Source organism: Lepidochelys olivacea, assembly GCF_965140295.1.
Source record: "Lepidochelys olivacea isolate rLepOli2 genome assembly, chromosome: 4".
Taxonomy (NCBI): Eukaryota; Metazoa; Chordata; order Testudines; family Cheloniidae; genus Lepidochelys; species Lepidochelys olivacea.
Window position 1 is genome coordinate 135,533,490 of NC_140414.1, and position 22,108 is coordinate 135,555,597.

The 22,108-nt window shown below is 42.7% G+C and overlaps 1 protein-coding gene across 1 annotated transcript; it reads right to left on the reverse strand.

Moving 5' to 3' along the window:
• Window positions 1-726: 726 nt before the first annotated feature.
• On the reverse strand, window positions 727-20,992 carry CD8A (CD8 subunit alpha; the record flags this gene model as incomplete). The annotated part of the gene is made up of 7 exons (XM_084625772.1): window positions 727-3,066; window positions 9,806-9,836; window positions 10,906-11,022; window positions 11,544-11,645; window positions 11,741-11,834; window positions 19,625-20,136; window positions 20,947-20,992. The coding sequence occupies 7 exons, from the start codon at window positions 20,990-20,992 to the stop codon at window positions 3,015-3,017; spliced, it is 954 nt and encodes a 317-aa protein (XP_084481898.1). The 3' UTR covers window positions 727-3,014.
• Between the last annotated feature and the right edge of the window lie 1,116 nt (window positions 20,993-22,108).

The following is a 22,108-nucleotide window of genomic DNA, read 5'->3' on the forward strand; positions in this document are numbered from 1 at the left end:
GCTAGAAGTTGGTTTATGCCCTGCAGCATGAGTGTAAATGCTCCATTCTAAACAAACATTAAAAAAAAAAATCTGTCTACTGTAACTATGGATTCACTCAATGGGGCCATTATTGTCCAGAGGCTATGGCAATGGACTGGGTGTGAGGAGACCTGGGTGCTACTCTCAGCTTTGCCCCTGACCTGCTCTGTGACCTTGGGCAAGTCATTTCCCCTCTCTGTGCCTCTATTGCCCTTCCTACCCTTTGTATATGTAGACTACAAATTCTGGGGCAGGGACTGTCTCTTATGATTTTTAGGTAGAGCATTTAACACAATTGGGCCTCTAGGTGCTACTGCAATATAACTATATAGATAACTATATATAAAAAAGAACTAGACGTGTATATATATATATGTCTAGTTCTTTTTTGAATCTTGCTATGCTCTTGGCTTCAATAATACTTTGTGGCAATGAGTTCCAAAGATTAGTTATGCATTGTGTAACAAAGTTGTCCAAGTTATTGAGTTAACTGCACTTCTGACTCCTTCTGGTCTCTTCACATGCACCCCTCTCAGGTCTTGGGCCTCACGCCATCACCTCTCTTGGTATGGGATTATGTGATTCTCCCACTCTGTAGTCCCCTGTGATCAACCGTGGTTACCTCAGCAGGTCCGATTTATCCTCAGTACCTGCAGTTCCATCCCCTCCGGAGCAATGACAGTGATAACTAGTGACCAGACAGCATTAGTCAAGCAATGCATTATTTATTTAGTACAAAAGCCTTTCAGAGAAAACAAATCTTAAAACAATCAACACCCTACATGCTTGCCTGTCTTTCCCTAAGGCTTACCATTCCCTGGATCTGGGGAAAGATCCTAATCTTTCAGACTCCTCCACAGAGCCTATCTCTGGGTCTGTCACACATAGTGACAATTGATCCTCCTTCTTCTCCTGAGGAGACTTAACTGTTTATAGCCCTTTGATCTACTAGTTCCTTGCATTGGCAGAACAGCTATGTCACTTTGGTCTAGGGCCTGGAGGAATGCCACTGTCTTACAATTGCCCCTCATACTCCCTCCCTCCCTCCCTGACCCCTGTGTTTGTTGGGAGGGTAAGGGTTGCTTACCTCTAGCTATTTTGTTGCTTTCCTGCTTGCTTTTCTCACAACCTCCTATTAAGTCAGATCGATACATTCATTCAGGAAATTCCAATAACCCACCATACTATACTGTAACTTCCCTTTACAGAGCAGGTCACATGCAGTGTTCATAACATTATTATATCTCAGTATTCATAGATTATTACATGGCATCTCAACATCTGTCACAAAAGTATTTCTTGGTCTAGTGAATGGGACTACTCACAAGTCTTGAGATAGGCACAAGCTTAAGACTTTACTAAATTGGGGCCACACTTATTACCAGATCCATTGTTTAAGAAGAGATACACTTGGGATGTTGGAAGTGAATTTGGATTGTGTTACTATGATAGTGCCAATACATACGGGAACATTTTGCCTGGCTGATTTGTGTACAAATATGTAGTCAGAGATTTCTCTTGCCAGTCAACATCTTGTATCTACAGACTTATAAGGCCTTTATCCCCAAAGTATTTACGGGTTTAGCATGACAGCAAGGTACGGAAGAGACTAAGGTTAAAGACTGTGGTAGAGCTGGGATTTGAACCCAGGTCTCCTGAAGCCTAGGCCTGTATCTTTAACCACAGCAACACCTTTCTTCTCTTATTCAAATCTCTCAGCAAAAAGGTCATTTATATTTTTATTTAGTTCTCTAGCTTTTCTGAGGCTAAGAAGAAGACAAGGCAATGTACTTCAGTGAGACTATCTAGAAGTATAGTTGAATTGTTCCACAGTATTTATACTGATTGTTGGGAACAGAAATATTGAAAAACTTTATGGCAATTATAGCAAGAAAATATTTACATCAACTACGTAGTTGAAAAAAATAAGATCTTTCATTCTGTGCTTAAAACACTGGTTTGCGGAAAGGAGAGTGGGGTTAGATTTACTCTTTTGCCACTTGCCGGTGGGTGCCTACAAATAGGATGAATCCTGCATACCTTGATCAGTCAAAACTCCCACTGAAGTCAGTGACAGTCTACCTGAGTAAGGGCAGAATGCTGGAGCCTGCAATCTTTAGTCTTAGGGACTGTGAAAGAAATAACAGCCTTTTTTAGCATTTGCCCTTTCAACCCTGCATCATGTCTTCTAAAAGTTTTACAGTTTTATTGATTTTAGCCAGTTGCTGATATTAAACTCTGTGATTGTTCAACCTTAACTGGCTTTTTGCCCCCTTTTAAAATTAAAAATCCTAGCAGTGCCTAGGACCTGTGCTAATGCCCCACTTCCAGTTAGCTCAGCATTGGGATGCTCATTAGATTAAATACCTTTTATCTCCTTTCCCCATTGTAGACAGCATCACAAATAGAAATGTCTTCACGAAGGCCCCAGTCCTGCATCACTGAAGTGAACGAGAGCTTTACCACTGACTTCAGTTGCGGCAGGATCACGCACTTTGTCGTGGCAGGCCTAATCTGGCAGTCTTTACTCGGTTTTTGTGCAGGCAAAATTCCAACAGACTGAATGTTGAGATCTTTACTTAGCTGTTGAAGTCAATTGGTATATATCTGAGTAAGGACAATAAAAATCTCAGGATTTGCGCCACAGGCTTCAGTAAGTGAGGGTTTTGCCAGAGTTATGGACTATATCATTTGGCATGTTTTACTTTTTTATGACTTGAAAACCAGCTTGAAAGATTCAATCAAGAAAATTTTGGAGGGAGCTACATCTTAAAATCCAGGCAATACAGCTGATGTAGGAAGTGGCTGATGTCCAGCATTCTCTATATGCTCTTTTTGAACAGTTTGCCTTTTAAAAATTAACAGACTAGAAAGTACAAGAACAATTTAAAAAATAAAGTGAGAGCGAGAATGAGTAATGGAAATAGACGTAGGGTTTGTTTATGCAGTGACAGCTCCCGTTTGGAGATCCAGATGCAAATGGCTCAGTCACGTTACACGTATCTGTTTGGCAAGCTGGGTTTTCCATTGCTCCCAGGCATAGGTCTAAAGAGAGAGGAAAAGGCAATGTTTACCATTTATTTGGATGTGAAGTGAACAAGAAAATGAGTTCTGTAAAAAAGCAAGATCCACCAGCATTGATCAGCTCATCTGGCCTTCATCTAAACCAATGGTTCTCAAGCTGTAGGCCATGGAGTACTTCCGGGTACACTTCACACTGGTGAAGCATCTGCCAGTCATCAACTAGTGACACCTTCAGCTTGCTGTAGCCCGCACCATAATTCTTTCAGGACCTTAGAAAGCCTTTTTGATCAGCAAAACAGTCCCCAATCTGGATCCTGTACAGCTGCTTCGTATTGTTCTTTGTGACACGGTATTGCCAATCCCAAACATAAAAAATCACGAGTCAGGCCCCCAGTAATCGTGAGGCTGCCTTTAACAGCATGAGATTTAAAAAAAAAAATGCATTTGGATTATTTTTATTTGCCTCTGGTTTCTGAGCCTTTGGGGTACACTCAGGTTATGTTTTCAGGCATTTCTCTGCAATCATGAGGGCTAAAAATGTCTTTTTTTTAAATGAAAGCCGAGACTCTTACATAATCACAGGACTCCTGGAGTTAGCACCATAACATTAAATATTATGAGACCTTTGATAAAATGGCAAGAATTAGCTTTTTTGGAGGAAGTACAACCATGATCAAATTTGTCTGCCAGACCTGGAGGAGTAACAAGCACTCAGGGAAGAGAACTATAATGCAAAGTGACCTGGACTGATTAGGGCAGTGGGGGCTGCAGGCAACTGGGGGAAATCCAGTGCAATGTACTGTAAGGTCCTGCTCAGAGAACAGGAAATAGATACAAGAATAAAGGAGGGGAGTAACTAAGCTGTCAGTACCCACCATGTCAGAGTGAGTTTATTTGCTATACAGTCCTGCTATTACTTTTTCATGTAGCTAAGATTCCTGGTTTCTGCAAGGCAGGTGTGGCTTCTGGACGTGGAGGGAGAAAGGGCATGTGGTCCCTGGGACACTTCTGATTGAAATGTATACTTTGTAGAGAAGTCTTGTATCAAATATCAGTAGGCTTGCCAGAATTTGATTTTTTTTTTTTTTATAATTTTGAAAGATAATGTCAATGTCTATTTTAAAGCAATTTTTTAGATTTTTATCAATTTATATGTTCACAGTTGTGCAATGTATGGGTTTTAAGCGATTTTTTTCTATTTTTGTCTATTTTTATATTTATTTTTATATTTTTTATATTTTTTTATTCTATATTTATCTATTTTTATCAATTTTCACAGTTGTGGGAAATTATGGGGGACAGACAATGATTTCATGACATCAGATGTTGAGATTCAAAAAGTTAGAGCTTTATAAACCATTAAAACACAAATTGTCAACATCACATGTCAAAATATACCAAGTAAACAGCCTTAAATCAAGCAGTCATACCTGTTTTTACTATTCATTTGCTAGTCCATCTTCTGTATTTTCCACTGAATGCATCTGATGAAGTGAGCTGTAGCTCACGAAAGCTTAAGCTCAAATAAATTGGTTAGTCTCTAAGGTGCCACAAGTCCTCCTTTTCTTTTTAATAAATAAGTGGATGTTGACTCTAAGAAGTTCTTAAACAGCATTTTTCTTACTTTGCCTATTTGTAAATTTCAATTATCGATGGAAATATATTTTTGTTGGTTGCATGTGTGCGGTGAAATCAGTGTTTACTGACATTTACTGATAAAAATCTAATCCTTCCAAATCTAAAGAAGCGATTTGTCTTTACTTTCAAGGCCCCTCACAACCTATCAACTGCTGCCTCCAATAGGCCATGAAATGAGCCTCCATCTCCCACTTGTTAAATTTTCAAACAAGCACCTTCGTGCTTTCTCCCATGCCACTTGGGAGAAACTCCCCATAGACATCTGCATAACTAATACATTATCCTCCTTTAAATCCCTCCATCAAACTCTTTCTTGCTGTGATGCCTACAAAAAACTTGACAGCGGTCAGGCTGCTGGTGCTCTGAGACCATTGCCTGTCATGCTGACCAGTATTGTCTCATTGGTTCCTTGTACTCCCCTGTATGTCTGTATCCATCTGTTGTCTCATATCTGATACCTAGATTGCGAACTCCTTGGGGCTTTATGTTCTCTGTTTGTGTAGCACCTGGTCCTGGTCCGTGACTGGGGTGCCTAGATGCTACAATAGTACAAATACATTATCATCATCATACTTTACTTTATGACGGAAAGCAGGCAGCAAATAATAAGCCTGCTCCTACTTCCCTCTTGCTGTGCTCTCCAAGTCTACTAACGGCCAAATGCTGACAAGTGGTGAGCATCTCGGGCCTGATCCTGCTAACCCTTCTCAGTCATGGGAGTTGTAGCTCCGAAAGCACTGGGACTGCTTGTGTGAGCAAAGGATCACAGGTCCAGCCTCCTACTTCACACCCACCACCTCCATTCACTTCAGGCACTTGACACCTTGCAGGAAGGGCTCAGTACACACAGGATCCGGCCCAGGACTGTCAGTGTAATGTCTGGAATCACCTTCTATAGTAATCTGTTTCATCAGGTTCAGCTAAAAGGAAAGTCTAGCGGACCAGATCCTCAAGCAGTGTAAATCTGCACCTCTCCAGGGCCTTTGGATGTACGCTTGTTTACAGCAGCTGAAGATCTAGCTCAGTGTACAGTGCATATTTTCACTGATGATTCATTTGTGGTGGAAAAAATAAACGCTGAAGTTGCCGGTGCCAGTCCTGGGGCCAGATCCTGTTGAGAAGCAGTCCTTTATCATCTGAGTCGTACCACTGAAGAGCTGTTATTGAAATCAGTGAACTGCTCACAAGAGCAAGGACTGCTTCTGTGAATAAAGGTTTTCAGGATTGGGCCTTTAATTCTCATTTCCCATCAATATCTGTGATATTCATTTTATTCACTACAGTAAAGCGTAAGGTTTAAATGCCTCACATAGCAAAAAGAAAACTGGTACTTCCCCTTTAACAGCTCCTAGTTCAAAAATTTTCCAAGATGTTCCTTCTGGCCTGAAACTTTCCAAGCTTTGGTCAGCCCTCAGGTGAATTTCTGGGGAAGTTTGAGTGCAATCCATCCAGCTGTTTTTGAATGGAGCCAGGAAAAATATACATGCTTGTTTCCATTTTCCCAAGATTTCATTTTGTGCACAAATGACATATCAACAGATGAACTTGATGCAGTAAGGCATAATTAATTGCTTTGCTAAGCTTTTTTGGGGAAAAGTTTTAAAATAATGGAAATGTAAGTAATTAAGATATAGGTTTCAGAGTAGCAGCCGTGTTAGTCTGTATTTGCAAAAAGAAAAGGGGGATTTGTGGCACCTTAGAGACTAACCAATTTATTTGAGCATAAGCTTTTGTGAGCTACAGCTCACTTCATCAGATGCATTCAGTGGAAAATACAATGAGGAGATTTATATACACACAGAACATGAAACAATGGGTGTTACCATACACACTGTAAGGAGAGTGATCACTTAAGATGAGCTATTACCAGCAAGGGTGGGGGGGGGGGAAGAAAACCTTTTGTAGTGATAATCAAGGTGGGCCATTTCCAGCAAGAAAAGGAGTACTTGTGACACCTCAGAGACTAACCAATTTATTTGAGCATAAGCTTTCGTGAGCTACAGCTCACTTCATTGGATGCAACTGCTGTTAACTTGTTAACTGCTGGAAATGGCCCACTTTGATTATCACTACAAAAGGTTTTCTCCCTCTCCCCCCCTCCCGGCTCTCCTGCTGGTATTAGCTCATCTTAAGTGATCACTCTTCTTACAGTGTGTATGATAACACCCATTTTTTCATGTTCTGTGTGTATATAAATCTCCTCACTGTATTTTTCACTGAATGCATCCGATGAAGTGAGCTGTAGCTCACGAAAGCTTATGCTCAAATAAATTGGTTAGTCTCTAAGGTGCCACAAGTACTCCCATATTAACATAGCATAGTAATTTCAATGGGAGTTTTGGGTTGGCAAACAGGCAATATTTTTATTATTTATTACGGTAGCACCTAGGAGCCCCAGTCACTGACCAAGGCCCCACTGTGCTGGGTGCTGTACAAACACAGAACAAAAAGATACATCATGGCATGATGACCTCTTGGCCAACAAACCAGGTATTGAACTGGGGACATCCAGAGCTAAAAGCATGAGCTGCTATAGCTTGAACTAAAGAATCAACCTTTTCTGGCTGGGGGCTGTAACAGAGCTAAGTGAATTTTTTTTTTTTACCACAAAATGTATTTTTCAGGTCACCAAAACTATTTGCGAATTAGGGTCAAAGTTAGTGACTAGTTTTGGCCAAAAACAATTGGAATTTTATTTTCAAAAATGTTGAAGTGTGTCAGTTCAGCCCTTTCGAAACAAAAAATATGGAGTTTTGGTTTTAAAATGGCATTTTATTTTGAAATTTAACTTTTAGAAAAAGAAAGGGTAAAAGGCACCACAAAACAATCCAAAACTGAACAAAACCCCCTTGTTTTGGGTTGAACCAAAGGTTTCATTTGACCTGAAACAAAATGTTTTCGTTTGGCAAGGAAAAACAGCAAAAATTCAGTTTGGGTTCTAACTGAACCATTTTTTCCCCCAATTCAACCCCCAAACTGAAAAAACTCTGTTATACGCTCAGCTCTTGACCACAACAACTCCCATGCTCTGTAGGTCAGCACAGAGGGGGCCTGTAACACACTCTGCGGTGGATTAGAAATGGCACTTCACAAGGCAATAAATATCTCATACCGGAGATAGAGTGAGATAATAGAGGCATATATATATATTTAGGTTCCTGTGTAAAGCTGCTATGGTGTGGCCACAAAGCTGTGATTGCTGTGTTATATTTAAAGATCAGAAGGCATTTTCATTCTAAAACCCTTTCACAAAACATTACTCTTTGGGCAGCAATTTCCAATGCTTGATCTCAGCCTACGAGTTCATTTTTAACAAGTTTTAACAATCTGGTAAACATTCTGTAATAGGGAAATATTAAAAACAGCATTTTTCTTATGTTAATTTTTCTCAGATGAATTTTTTCATTTAGGTAACTCAAAAATAGCTTGTTCTGAAATTTAAAATCTGACATATGTGCGTCCTGAAGGGGGAATGTGAAGCTTAGCTTTGTCTGCAGACATCGGATTTGCCAAAGAAAAGGCTCTGGAGGTTTGAAATACTATCCTGAGCATTCATTAAGTCCAGATGGCCTAATGCTAATCTCAACCCTGACGCTTAGGGCTTGTCTATAGTATGGATCTGTGCACCAATGTAGTTCCAACCAGTGCAAATTCCTAGTGTGCACTCACTGGGACAGTGTAAAATGAGGTTCACACAAGTGTGACGTGACCTTGTTTAAAACACCTTCTGTGGGCCTTCGGCAACTTAAAGCTACTTAAACCTGTCTACCTCAGTTTCCCATTAGTCAACACAGTGATGTTGCGAAGTCTTACTTAATGGTGGTAATAGCTTTGAAGATGGACAATAAGAACGTGATCTTACAAGCTCTTGGTGTATGGAGAGCCCATGAAGTCTGTGCAGACAGAACTTGTCCGGTTGAGCCTGAATGCTAGTTGTCATTACTATTTATTTATTTACTGTACTGCTAACAAGGTACATTTCACAGTGTGGTTATCTGAATGTGCAGTTGTTTATTCAAATAAATAAACATGCAACTATCTGGAAAAGGGGGAAAGAAATGATATCCAAAAATCTAAAAATATCCAAAATATCCAAAAATAGCCCCAAACTCTATGTTAATCCAACACAGTGGGCCAGGTGTCAAAGGGAGGGATAGGTCAGTGGTTTGAGCACTGGCTTGCTAAACCGAGGTTCTTGCTGAACCGATTGTGAGTTCAATCCTTGAGGGGGCCATTTAGGGATCTGGGGCAAAAATTGGGGATTGGTCCTGCTTTGAGCAGGGGGTTGGACTAGATGACCTCCTGAGGTCCCTCCTAACCCTGATATTCTATGATAGGTACTGCATCTTTTGAATCCAATAGTAGTTTTGGGAACAGAAAAATGCAAGATAATAGGCCTTACATTTGAGGTGTCAAAAATTCAGAACATTCAAGTTTCCATAGCAACTTTAACACTGCCCCCTTGTGTGTATATATTATGGCACACCTTTTGTTACACAATTAGGGCTTGATCCTGCAAGGGGCTGAGTTCTCTGACCCTGATCCAGAAAAGGATTTAAGTACAGCTCAGCTTTAAGCATGTGTGTACTCCCACTGTCTTCAATAGGATCATGCATGTGCTAAAATATTTTTCGGGGTCCAGGCCAGAGGACTCAGCACCTTGCTGCCCTGAGATAACAGAGGCCAATGTGACAGCACGCCTGCTGGTAAAACAAAGGAACTATACTTTCTCTTACTATCCTCGACAGAGACGTAACATTTGGTAGGTACATTGGGTGATCCTCTAATGAAAGGGCCTGCTGTAATTCATATTCACAAAGTCTTCAGTCTGCAAACTCTTTGAGGCATGAACTGTCTTCCTGTGCGTCTGTATAGCACCTACCCCATATTGGGTGCTACTGAATTTAAATGGTAAATAATAATAACAAAGGGGAAGAGGTTAAAGCAAAAACCTTAAGGCTGATTTTCCGGACTCAATGACACACAGAAATCCTCAGAAGTAATATTGTGTGCATATGAGGGGGCAGATGCGTGGGACTTTTTGGCTTGTGGTAGCAATTTACTTTATAACACGCTGGGCAAGAACTAAAGAGAAAATGCCCCAAAATGGAAGTTTACCAACCTTTTACATTTGCATCTTCGTCTTCTGGTTGCTTTAAAAAGAAAAGAAGATGAAGTTGAAAGAATTAGCGAGCGAGTCATTGTTCAGTAAGAAAGACTCTGCAGCAACACATTACCGGCATTCCACCCCGCAAAATCATCCTCTGCATGCTAGAGTTGAGTTTATATTTGCTGTAGGTTTGGTTCAGCCACTGTCTCTTTTAGCTTTCTTTTGGGCAACCCTTAACCAAAGTAAGTAGTCCTTATCCAACCCGTCGTCCTATTGAAGTCAACAAAATTGCTCCCATGAATAAGAGCCGCTCGTGTGATTAATGGCTGCAGGATCCAGCCTTCGGTTTGTATTCAGGACTAAAACTCAAAACTGGAGCATGGTCTGTAAGTTACTGTTTGCTATCGATACCAATCTGGAAAGCCAGTGAAAATTTGTTTGCAGCGATTATTTCTACAATAAGCAAGCGGCATGGTTTGCCAGCAGAGCACAACCAAATTTACACCGCAGCGACTGAGATCTGACCCTGAAAAAGAAGGAGGACTTTCTGAGTAAAGATCACCCTGTGCCCTCTTCACAGAATCCATTTCTGTTGCCCACGTACTCTGGGATAATAAGACATATTGGGCCAGATCCTCAGCTGGTGCAAATTTGCATTGCTCCACTGACTTCAATGAAGCTCTGCAGATTTACACCAACGGTGGATCTGGCCCACTTAGCCAACGTCATCCCTGGCATAACTCCAGGGACATTGCACCAGGGCTGTATTTGACACAATATATGGGAGAACCATTTATTTTAGCACAAAAGAAGCAGGCCACATCTTTGGGCAAAATTATTTTCATGGCCCTGGCTGCTCTCTGCTGGGGGAATCTCTGTGCCACTCACCAATTACAGAAATACACAATCCAATGGCTGGAAGTTGAAGCTAAACAAATTGAGTCTGGAGATAAGGCCTACATTTTAAAGGCGCAAGCAATTAAGGATTGGAACAATTTACCAAGGGTCATGGTGGATTCACCATCACTGACCATTTTTAAGTTGTAAACGCTGCTCTCTGGCCTTGGAGCGAAGGAGTATCTGGCTCAGCCGGTTGGAGAGGGGTCACTTACTTTGACACACCGTGATGGTGGCCAGCAGGGCAATGAGGAGGAGAAGGCAGGTGTTGGCTAAGGGGACCCAGATGTAAATGTTACAGGATAAATCCATCCCTTCCTTTGGGGTTTTCGCTGCAGAGACAAAATAGCGTAAAAAATAAAACGAAAGCAGGAGCTTCAGCGGCCCCCCGCCCCCCGGCTCCGCTCCAAGAGGAGGGATCAGGCGGGGGGTGGGGATGCAGGATGCACTCGGTGCGGGCCGGGGAGGGAGGGACAGCTGCAGGATGCACAAGGTGCGGTGGAGGCAGAGGCGGCCCGCGCCGGCCGACAGCGGGGGGGAGCCGTTTCTGCTACTCGGCAGCGATCCCAGCGGGGAGGACGGGGCTGGTGCTCGGGCCTCAGCCGCTGACTTTATCGCCGGCCGGGGCTGGTTTAAGGAGCTGCCGGGTTTCCCTCCGCAGGGAAAACACGTGGCCGGCAAACCCGGGCTGGGGATCTGTTCAGCCCGGGACAGCCGGCGCGAGCCTGGGAGCCAATGCTGCGTGCAGAGCGGGCGGCCAGGGCCTGTGAAATCACAGCCGCCCCCCTCCCCGCCCGCCGCCGCCGGGGGCTCTGTCTCCCCCGAAGCCGCGGGGTCGAGCCCAAGCCGGTACCTGTGTTCGGGGAGTGTTTGCAGCCCACGAGTTCCCCGCTGCGGGTGATGGTGCTGGGCTGGGGCGTGGTTGCCTTCGGAGGGGCGGCTGTGGTGGCGGGGGCTGGAAACAAGAATGGAAACAACAGGTAGTGAAGTCAATCTCTGTCCCTTCATCTCCTCTCGCTGCCTTCCTCTGACCCTCCCTCCAAGACTCACTCCCCCCGTAGAGGCTGTGCCATAGCCCCTGTGGACAGCAACTCCTTCCCCAGCCAAGGGTACTCTGTAGGGTCCTCCTGGGGCAATCCCAGTCCTGGAACAGACACCAAAGAGCAGCAAGCTCATCTATCTAGCTATCTATCTATCTATCTGTCTATCTATCTGGTTTTATCTTGCTGCCCATCACCATAGTATCTGGGTGCCTTCCAGTCCACATAAAATCAGTAGCAATAGGAAAGCCCCTGGTGGACTTCATGGAGTCTCTGGCACTTACAAATAAATAAATTTGTTAGTCTCTAACGTGCCACAAGTACTCCTTTTCTTTCTGATAATTCAGAGGTCAAAAGAACATCCTATCATGCAAATGAATTGTAAACACGGGATATCTCAGTATTCATCTCTCTTTGAAATGTACTGTGAATGGTGGAAGAACAAACAAATGGCATTATGTTAACTTGTATAGCTAATTACAGGTGCTGGACTTCCTTCAAAGTTATCCTAATTACCTTTTGTTCCCTGAGGAATTCCAACTTGTCAAAAGACATGAAATGGTATAAAAGATCCTTGGGTCCTGAATCTGCCATCTCATATCTACTTAGACTTCATCAGGGGAAGTTTGAGTACAAGACGGAGGTCCCAGTGATGCTGGTGTGCCATGAATACTGTATAAGATTTTGACATTGGACTATGACCTATAAACTGAATTCTAAATAAACTCGTTGCAACCACAAAGCTCACCATCTCTGCTATGAATCTGCACCTAAATGAATGGAACTCATATCTGTATGTATATTGATCTTTTAACCATACTCTCTCTCTTTTGTTTTTTAATAAATTTTAGTTTAGTTAATAAGAATTGGCTGTAGTGTGTATTTGGGTGAAATCTGAAACATTCATTAACCTGGGAGGTCATGTGTCCTATCCTTTGGGATTGGTAGAATCTTTTCTTTTATATGATGAAATAAGATTTTCAGAAAGCATCATATTTGACGTGGGTACCTGGATGGAGGCCTGTGGCTGTATCAGTTTAAGAGAACTGTGTTGTTTGGACTTCTGAGTAACCAGTAAGGTAATAAAGAAGCTATTTTATGCTGTCTTGGTAAATCTAAGTGTGGGAATATCCATCAGCTTTATGACAGGTTTCAGAGTAACAGCCGTGTTAGTCTGTATTCGCAAAAAGAAAAGGAGTACTTGTGGCACCTTAGAGACTAACCAATTTATTTGAGCATGAGCTTTCGTGAGCTACAGTTTCCACGGTATGCATCCGATGAAGTGAGCTGTAGCTCACGAAAGCTCATGCTCAAATAAATTGGTTAGTCTCCAAGGTGCCACAAGTACTCCTTTCCATCAGCTTTATGGGGATTGTCTGCCCCATTCTTTGCAGTTCACCCTAATTGAGTGTCCAGCTGGCTCCCCACTAGGACTCCAGTCACAGTGGCTTAGTCATGCTGGGATGCACGTTACCACAGACTAATTGGGTTTTTGGATCAGAACCACACACTTGTCAAAAACGTAATTTTGATATTGGAGAGCTTAAGGGTTAAAAATCTGTTACAATGAGCGTGCAACAATCATATGAAGAACTTCATAGAAAAAGCCTTGAACATTTGTGCTTACAGAGGGGGTTGTCGTTTAAGAAAAAAGCCCCAGATCAAGAACTGAAAAATCTGCTAAGGGCAAATAATCAGGAAGCAGAGCCAGTGAGAATGCTTGCAATAAAAAACAAACAGCAATTTGAATTTGAACAGAAGCTTACGGATCTTCGTTTACTGTGCAGTGGCAGTTAGAAAAGCGAACAGAATGTTGGGAATCATCAAGAAAGGGACGGATAATAAGACAGAAAATATCCTATTGCCTCTATATAAATCCATGCACAGCTTGAATACTGCGTGCAGATGTGGTCGCCCCATCTCAAAAAAGATATACTGGAATTGGAAAAGGTTAAAAAAAGGGCAACAAAAATTATTAGGGGTATAGAATGGCTTCTATATGAGGAGAGATTAGTAAGACTGGGACTTTTCAGCTTGGAAAAGAGGCGACTAAGGGGAGATATGATAGAGGTCTATAAAATCATGAGTGGTATAGAGAAAGTAAATAAGGAAGTGTTATTTACTCCTTCTCATAATACAAGAACAAGGGGCCACCAAATTAAATTAATAGGTAGCAGGTTTAAAACAAACACAATAAAGTATTTTTTCATGCAACGCACTGTCAACCTCTGGAACTCCTTGCCAGAGGGTGCTGTGAAGGCCAATACTATAATGGGGTTCAAAAGGGAGCTAGATAGATTCATGGAAGATATGTATATCAATGGCTATTAGCCAGGATGGGCAGGAATGGTGTCCATAGCTTCTGTTTGCCAGAAGCTGGGATTGGGTGCCAGGGCATGGATCACTTGATGATAACCTGTCTGTTCATTCCCTTTGGGGCACCTGCCATTGGCCACTGTCAGAGGACAGGATACTGGGCCTGATGGACCTTTGGTCTGACCCAGTATGGCCATTCTTATGTTCTTATATACTGGAGAAGAAAAAGCTAGCTGATATGGAAAAGGAGGCTAAAGAAAGGATTGATAAAATGGAAAAAGAGGCCCATTTAAGGCATATAGAATGGCTAGCTGCTGAGGAGAAGGCTCACCAGATGCAACAGGAATCTGCCAGACTTCAGTTCCAAGTGTTGGAAGAGCAGAAAAAAGCTGCCACAACCTGGAAATCCATCCCCTCTGGACAACAAAAATTGGGAAAAAGAATTTTTTCTGTCTACCTTTGAACATCTATGTGAAATTCACCATATCCCATATTCACCATATCAGCGTATGCCTGTCCTGCTGACCAGATTAATTGGGAAAGCCAGGGAAGTGCTCAGTGAAATGGGTATGGATGAAGCCTTGGATAATGTAAACTATAAAGATACTGTGTTAAAATGTTTTAAGCTTACCTCTGAAACTTGCAGGTTGAAATTTAGAGATTTTAAAATGTCTAATGGTATTTCTTATGTGGAATGTGCTCATAAACTGTTAGGTTTTGTCAGGAAGTGGATTACTGGTGAGAAAGCTTGGAGTAATTTTGAACAGTTAATGCAATTAATTACACTTGAACAAATGTTAAATTTGGTGCCAGATGAGGTCCAGGCTGCTATATGCGATGGAAAGCCCAATTCTGTTTTGCAGGCTGCTGAAATTGCAGATGAATTTGTGCAGAATTGAAGTAATGAAAGAAGTAAACCCCTGGGAAAGAATAATCACCATTCACCCCAGTTTAATAGATAGGAAGGGCCTAGGAGTAAACCTAACCCCAACGTGGATAAAAAAGCTCATGGGAGCCCAGAGTTGAAAACCTCTTACCCAAAAGGGAGGCCGGTTACCTATTACCAGTGTGGGAAGCCTGGGCAAATAAAGCCAAATTGTCCAAAGTTCCAAACCACCCCACGACCTGATACCCCTGTGAGTGCCAATGCCATAAGTATGAGTGCAGATGCTAACCCTGTAAATGTTAACATTGTCTCCCTAGCCCCAAAGGAGGATGTACGGGAAGGACAGGGTCTCGTGAATTATGTCAGAACTGAGCCTTGGAGGGGTAGTGATGAATTTATTAGAAACACAAGGTAAATGGTGTGGATTGTTGTGGTTGGCGTGATACAGCGTCAGACATTACTTTAGTTAAGAAATGTTATGTCCGAGAGGAGGACAAACTGGAAGGCAAGAACATAATTGTTCTGGCTTTAGCCGAGTTTCCTGTAACTGTTCCTTTAGCTAAGATCCACCTGGAGTGGGGGGATTTTAGTGGTGAACTGACGGGAGGTATTTGAGATAAACTTCCAGCGGATGTTCTGATAGGGAATGACATTATGACTAAGTTTAATACGGTGAATGTCATAACAAGGTCTCAAGAGAAGTATGTGCTGATGCCTCTAGCTTGCCTGATGTCAGTGAAAAGAGCCATGAAGGGGAGGAGATGGCCTCCAGCCCTTCAGGTATGGAGTCTGGCAGCCCCCTGGCAGGGGGATCAGGTGAAAATCTTCCTGATGTGTCAGAGATGGTTCTGAATTTAAGTGAAACTCAGAAGGAATTTATTGCGGACCAGCAGAGCGATGTTTCATTGGAACAGGCCACGGCCAGTGCTCACAGGAATACCCCAACTGAGGAAGGAAGGGGTACAGTCTTGATAAGTGATGGATTGTTGGCAAGGTTAGTGGAACATGGGTATCCCTATACCTTCCCTTTTACCAGTGTGGAGAATTGTGACAGTGAAGGAAATGTCCCTTTGTCTGTTAGGGGTAATGACTTGCCCATGAAGGGAGCTACCCCAGTCTCCAAGCAGTTGTCTGTGAATAGCTATGTCTGCTGGGACAAGGGAAATGGTATCCCAAGCTGTTTGTCTGTTAAAGGGGAATGTTTCTCCAGCTCTTTTCTGTTTGTAGAGCAGACAGAAAAAGCCTGTTAGCCTATGATGGTTGAAAATTTATCAGTTGACCCAGAGTTGATTCTGGATATAACTAAAGCCCAGGAAGGAAGTGGTCCTAAATTTGTGTTTGCTAGGGATGATGACATTGCAACCAGGTTGCATCCAGTTGATGTCATAGATAGCTCCCAAAGACCAAGCGATTCTGGTGCTTCTATTTTGCCTGTTGCTAGTGTGTTGCTGGGTAAAGATACGACAACCTTGTCTGATCAGGGTGATATCATAGCCAGGGCAGAAGGAAATCATGAAGGTGATTTGACTATGTTACCTACTGACAGTATTGAAACTTGTAACAAGGAAGAGAATGCTTCTAATCTTGTGACTATGAAGTCCAGCAGTTAACCTGAAAGGGGGTTTTGTGAAAATCCTCCTGATGGGACAGAAGTGATTCTGGATTTAAGTGACACCCAGAAAGAGTTTGTTGTTGCTCAGGAAAATGTTCCTTTAGAGCAAGCCCTAGGTGAAAAGAGTAAGGGCAGAATTTATGTGGAAAATGGGTTGTTGCTTAGAAAGATTCCTGAAGAGGAAAATCTTCAGGGTAGTTTTTGCAAGCAGTTTGCTGCAACTGATGGGTGTGGAAATGATTTGATTGAGTTAACTCAGGGTGAATCACTGCATAGAGAAAGCAACAGTTTGTTTAGGAGACTTGTTCCAGTTCCTAACTGCCAGATTCTTTCTGAGGTGTATAGATCCACTGACTTTGCTTTAGAAAGACCCAGTGTGGATCGCTTTGAAAAGGTTTCAAATGAAATAAAAATTGTTAGGGAATTTAAACAGCCCTATAAGCATAAGCAGCTTGTTGGGGAGACAATGTTGTTGGAACATGAATGTCTCCATGTTGATTCTTTAAGTAAGCAGTCTGTGACTTAGGTACTGAGGAAAGATCGGGTTACTGGTTACTGGGTTACCAGGATGCAGAGGAGAGCAGGCAAACTCTCATCTCTAGATATTTTGGATATGTCTTACAGTCTCTGAGTGTACGTGACATTTGATTCCATGTGGAAGCAGTGGTTGGTAAGGGAAGAACAAAAAAACCCTTGAGTCTAACATGCTAGTGAAAATGGATGGTATCACTTTAAGACAGAGTCCAGCCTTGGAATTGGTAAAGGTTGAGGATTTGAAAACTAGTAAACAAGCTAGTGTCTGTGCTGATGCAAATTACCTGACTGACTGGGGGGTAGAAAGACTTGCCCATAGCCATTGGCAAAGAGGATGCACCGAGTCAGCCAATGGATTCTGTTACACAAAAGAGTTCAGATTTTGACCCTACTGGACAGGGAGGAAGGGAAGAATTAAACCTTGCAAATAAAAGCCACAGGTTAACCCTAAAGTACCAAAACAACAAGGAAGACCCTAAGGTCAAGAAAAAGCTACAAAGGTTCAAAAGGTATATTGAACAAGCTGACCTAAAGAGTATGTCTAAAACCAAAGGCTTGGCATGACAAAAATAATTGTAAATGTACACATATGATAGAACTGATGTTAATGTTCTTGCTAATGATTGTAACTAACTTGTTGCTGATACCAAGAACTGTAAAAATGTATGATGTGCATGGTCTTTTGGAAAATCCCTTGAACATGTTAAGAGTGGTGCATAATAGAAACCCTTATGATTATACCGTTTGGTTCAACAAGAACACACTTTGTATTAAAGAGCCTAATAATGTTAAGGTTTCAGAGCTAATGCATAGACACATTTCTAAAACTTTCCACAGCAGAAAAACCACTACAAGCTTGAACTGCTGAGCACAAAGGGAATTTGAGGTACAACACCACACAGCCTTCATGGCTGAATGCCAGAGTAAGTGCTCTTTAAAAAACATTAATGGCTATGTTAAGTTAATAAATAGACAAAACCCTGGAATGACTAAAGTGTTTCACAAATATTGTACTAAGTTTTTGGCTGGGGCCAAAGCATGGCTCAATAATTTTGCCTTAAAAGAATTCAATGTAAACACAGCTCATATCACTGTTGAAAGGTCCTTAAGGTGTATCCAGGAGCTCTAATTTCACCCTTCCACACCAGTCTCACATTGGGGGTTTGATGCAGGCTAGAAAGGGTTAAATATCCTGGAAAATAAATAACCCACAGAAGACATGTGGGGAGATAATGTTTGTGTTTTTATGTATTTCCATATGTATAAGTAGGGTGGACAATGTAATCAACTGTCCCTGTCTATGCTGTATTCTGATAATTCAGAGGTCAAAAGAACATCCTATCATGTAAATGAATTGTAAACACGGGATATCTCAGTATTCCTCTCTCTTTGAAATGTACTGTGAATGGTGGAGGAACAAGCAAATGGCATTATGTTAATTTGGATAGCTAAGTACCGGTGATGGACCTCCTTCAAAGTCACCCTAATTACCTTTTGTTTCCTGAAGAACTCAAACTTGTCAAAATACATGAAATTGTAAAAAAGATCCTTGGGTCCTGATTCTGTCATCTCAGATCTGCTTAGGCTTTATCAGGGGAAGTTTGAGTCGCAAGACTGAGGTCCCAGTGATGCTGGTACGCCCTGAATATGAGATGTGGACATTGGACTAAGACCTATGAACCTGAATTCTAAAGGAACTCTTTGCAACCACAAAGCTCACCATCTCTGCTATGAATCTGCACCTAAATGAATTGAACTCATGTCTGTATGTATATTGATCTTTTAACCATACTCTCTTTTGTTTTTTTAATACATTTTAGTTTAGTTAATAAGAATTGGCTGTAGCATGTATTTGGGTAAGATCTGAAACATTCATTAACCTGAGAGGTGACGTGTCCGATTCTTTGGGATTGGTAGAGCCTTTTCTTTTATATGATAAAATAAGATTTTCAGAAATCATCATATTTGACGTGGGTACCCGGATGGAGGCCTGAAGCTGGATCAGTTTAAGGGAACTGTGTTGTTTGGAGTTCTGAGTAACCAGTAATGTAATAAAGAAGCTGTTTTATGCTGTCTTGGGGATTGTCTGCCCCATTCTTTGCAGTTCACCCTAATTGAGTGACCACAGCTGGCTCCCCATTGGGACCCTGGTCACATGGGATTTGTTGGGTAGAAGGGGGTGTCAGTGATGGGGTTTGTTGGGTTGAAGGGGATGCCAGTATTTTGAGCATCATTCCCACGGTGTTATCCATGCTGAAGCATGACTGGGAACTGGGAGGGGAAAGTGAACAGGCATCTATCCCATTGTCTCCAGTCTCCTGAAGGAGGGGGATCACTAGGACCCTACGGGGAAACCAACACCCTGCTCTGGGACACCCAACTGCTGACAGTTACGGTCAGTGAGTGGAGGTGAAGGGGAGTGATGGAGAAGGAGGGTGAGGAAGATGCCAGGAGTCCGCGTGGCTGAGACATTCAGGGAAAGTGAAACATTGAGAGGGGTGTGCTGGGCACGGGGCTCTGTACAGAGACCCCTGACACCTGCCCACCTGGGCACACAGGAAGAAAGGGCCTGGTCTGAGGGGTGATGAGGATGATAAGGATGATGCTGAGCTGGGATGGAGGGGGAATGCTGGGGTTCCAGCACAAGCAGAGGGGGCTGAAATGGGGTGAGGTTCATGCTGACCTGGCAGGTGTAGTGGGATCCCGGAGCTGAAGTGCAGTCTCTGGTTGTGGTTGACGATGCAGTAATAATTGCCCTGGTCCTGCTCCTGGAAGGACGTCACGGTCAGTCTGTAGTTGCTGGATTCTTTTTTCGCCTGAAAGCGTTCGGGTGGTTTTCCATTCTCTGTCACTGCCACCCGGCCAAGGGAGGTAACGAACAATATGAACTGGGGGGCAGAATCCCTGTACTGGCGCACCCAGGACACACCGCTGTCGGACAGGCTGTGGTCTGAGATCACACACTCCAGCTCCACGTTGGCTCGCAGGGAAAGGGGGCTGCTGCCCCTGTGGAGCCTCACACTCATTTTTCTTTTCTGGCCCTGGGATCTGCAGCAGCCTGAGGGAGAGAAATCCAGCCAGCAGTTATCAGCACAGTCACACCCATCCACAGAGAGTGTCCTCAGCACCATCCCAAGCCGTATTCTCCTTACTGGGGTCTCAGACCTCACTCAAAGCTCCATCCTCGCTGATTAGTGCCATGCAGACACCCAGAGCAGTGAACCAAGACTATTACACAGGGCTAAGGGATCAACATGCTCTCAGGCAGACTCGAGTAATGCATTTCAGTGACTGCTAGGATTCAGGTCTACAGTGTGCTCAGCGATTGCCCTAGCCCTTACAATGGCTGCCCTCGTTCAATAGATCATCTGATGCAGAGAAGCCATCTGGGTGAAAGCTCGGGTTACACTGACATGTACCAAGTTTTTTAAAAAAAGAAAAGGAGTAGTTGTGGCACCATAGAGACTAACCAATTTATTTGAGTGTAAGCTTTCGTGAGCTACAGCTCACTTCATCAGATGCATACTCAGTTTTTTAAAATGATGCATTGGTCTTAACTGTGCTGGAACCCAAAAAAATCCTTGGGCCAGACTCTGCTCTCAGTCATGCTGGAGTAAATCTACTGGCTGCACCTGCATGCCGGAACTCAGGCTCTGGGCCATTTTCTTCTATTCACTCGCAGAAACAAAGTAAAACCCCAAACTGAAAATTAATCTGGTGAGTTTGTTTGCTTGTTAATCTTTGTTTTGACTCCTTTTCCATTTGTTTTGACTCCTCCATCCAGATGACTCTGGAGAGACCACCCTAAACTCCCATTATTAATTACCCTTCTTAAAGAGGTTACACTAAATAGCGATTCTGTACTCACACAAGCTCAGACTGAGAAAAAACAGCAAAGAAACGAATCTGGCCATTTCTCCTTGTGCTGACTCTTCTCAAGAAAGGCGCAGCAGAGCAAAGATGAATTTGCTCGTTTGGCTTGATAGGACGTAGTGCTTTTCGGAAGGATGTGATGTCAGCAAACATCGTAGGAAAGTTTCTCAGCCTCCAAAATTAAGTGAACCAAGAGGAGAAGAATTCATCTCTTAGCCAGTCTTGATTCATTTTTAAATATTGGTTTCAATTATCTTTTCATTTAAGGCCAAACACCTTTGCATTGTAATCAGGGATGATCTGTCATGTATCTATCTTCTTGCCAGTGACTGTACTTTTCCTTTACCATTCACTAAAATGAATGTTGATTGGAGCAGCATTGGATCCTTTAGATGGGTGGCTCTCAGTTTTTTCCATATTGGGATCCACTCTCAAACTCTCCTCCCATCTAACTGGGATCTAGTCGCAACCCTCTTCCCATTGAGATATATGGGAAGTACAAGGTGGTTGTGACCCGAGGTTAAGAACCCATGGTTTAGATCTCAGTGTTCAAATCCCATATCTCCTATTTCCTGATGGAAAAGTTCATTGCATTACACCGAGGGCTTACTACACTGAAGGCCTGCTTCAGTGACGATATTACCTATGCCAACGGGAGGGCTTCTCCCATCGGCACAGGTAATCCACCTCCCCGAGAGGCAGTAGCTATGTCAATGGGAGAAGCTCTCCTATCGACATAGTACTGTCTACACTGGGAGTTAGGTCAGTATAACTGTGGCAGGGATGTGAATTTTCCATATCCCAAGTGATGCAGTTATATCAACGTCAGTTTTTAGTGTACACCAAGCCAGAGTCTTAGTGAAATGCCATAATGCTATAATGTTATAATGTAGATTTCAAAACACACTATTTTATTTATATACTAAGCAGGATATAGCACACAATCAGATATACCTGTTGTACAGTAAATTCTATGAAAAAAACACAGAGTTGGGATCTAGGTTAGTTGCACCCATGCCTTCAGTCAGGTGTTACTATGCTTGCAAACGCTTTGCAAAAACAACTTTGTGCAGTGCTGAGGGTCTGTGCTGTGTAAAACCCACCAAGAGCGGCCCACGACCCTCATGGTATTTTTTCAGATCTTGTGGTTTTATTCT